General features: G+C 32.0%; 1 protein-coding gene across 1 annotated transcript; it reads right to left on the reverse strand.

The window, feature by feature from the left end:
* Positions 1 to 9: 9 nt before the first annotated feature.
* Tsp_14390 (hypothetical protein) lies at positions 10 to 909 on the reverse strand (the record flags this gene model as incomplete). The annotated part of the gene is made up of 2 exons (XM_003366353.1): positions 10 to 238; positions 595 to 909. Coding segments are annotated over 2 exons (544 nt in total), but the record flags the coding sequence as incomplete, so codon positions are not given.
* Positions 910 to 941: the final 32 nt, after the last annotated feature.

The raw sequence follows: 941 nt of genomic DNA on the forward strand, positions 1-941 counted from the left end.
GGCATAAACTGAAGTTTGTGATAAAGCGGCAGATGCTTATACAATCGTGTAAAAATGAAATATTTCGCATATTGTTGAACAAGAGTTATCCATGGAATTACGGTTGAAAGTGAATGCTGTACTGTGCCACATTTCTTTAAAACGGAAACCAAAGAAACTTTTGCTTCAGTGGTGATATGATTTGAATGCTGAATGGAAATAAGTCTTTCGTCTTTCACAATTTTGATCAGCATTCCATCTATAAGAAAAAAATTTTTACTGTTTCATGCCGCTGCTGGTTTTTTCAGGCATCATTCTTTAAAAAGTTAATTTATTACTAGTGTGTGACATTACTTGTCCCTTCATTATGACAAATTTATGAAATCACTGCTTATTTTGAAATAATTCCCAAGAATTTACTAATTTTCAGCTACACTCATAAAATGTTACAAGTGTAATATTTCAGTATAAATGATAGTGCAAATTTAATTATAATAAGTGAATTACTCATACTGACATTTAATGTACTTGCCACTATCATACTCAAGTTCGATCATGTTAAGCGAACTTTACATTAATATACAAATCATATATCAAATTGAGTAGCTTTTTTACCGTCAAAAAATTTTATTATATGGCGGTTAAATGGGCTGTTTGGCAAAGCGTAGATTTTTCTTATGCGAAAAGTGAGGCATGTCTTTTCACCATATGAGAAATAGTATGCATCACAGTCATCTGCCAGGAATTTATCTAAGCATATCATTAAACATTGGGATTCATCAACAGCTTCCCATAACCGAAGACGAATGCCGGCTACCGTTGCATGAAATTGTGACTCATATACTAATACTGACTGATTAAATGCACTGTAAACAATTGGAGCTATTTCTCTGAACTTTGGGATAGTATATGCATTTGGTATAACAAAATCTTAAAAAGAAATTATGCTGAGTATTACCAAA

Source organism: Trichinella spiralis (assembly GCF_000181795.1).
Source record: "Trichinella spiralis strain ISS 195 chromosome Unknown Scfld6118, whole genome shotgun sequence".
In the NCBI taxonomy this organism is placed as follows: Eukaryota; Metazoa; Nematoda; class Enoplea; order Trichinellida; family Trichinellidae; genus Trichinella; species Trichinella spiralis.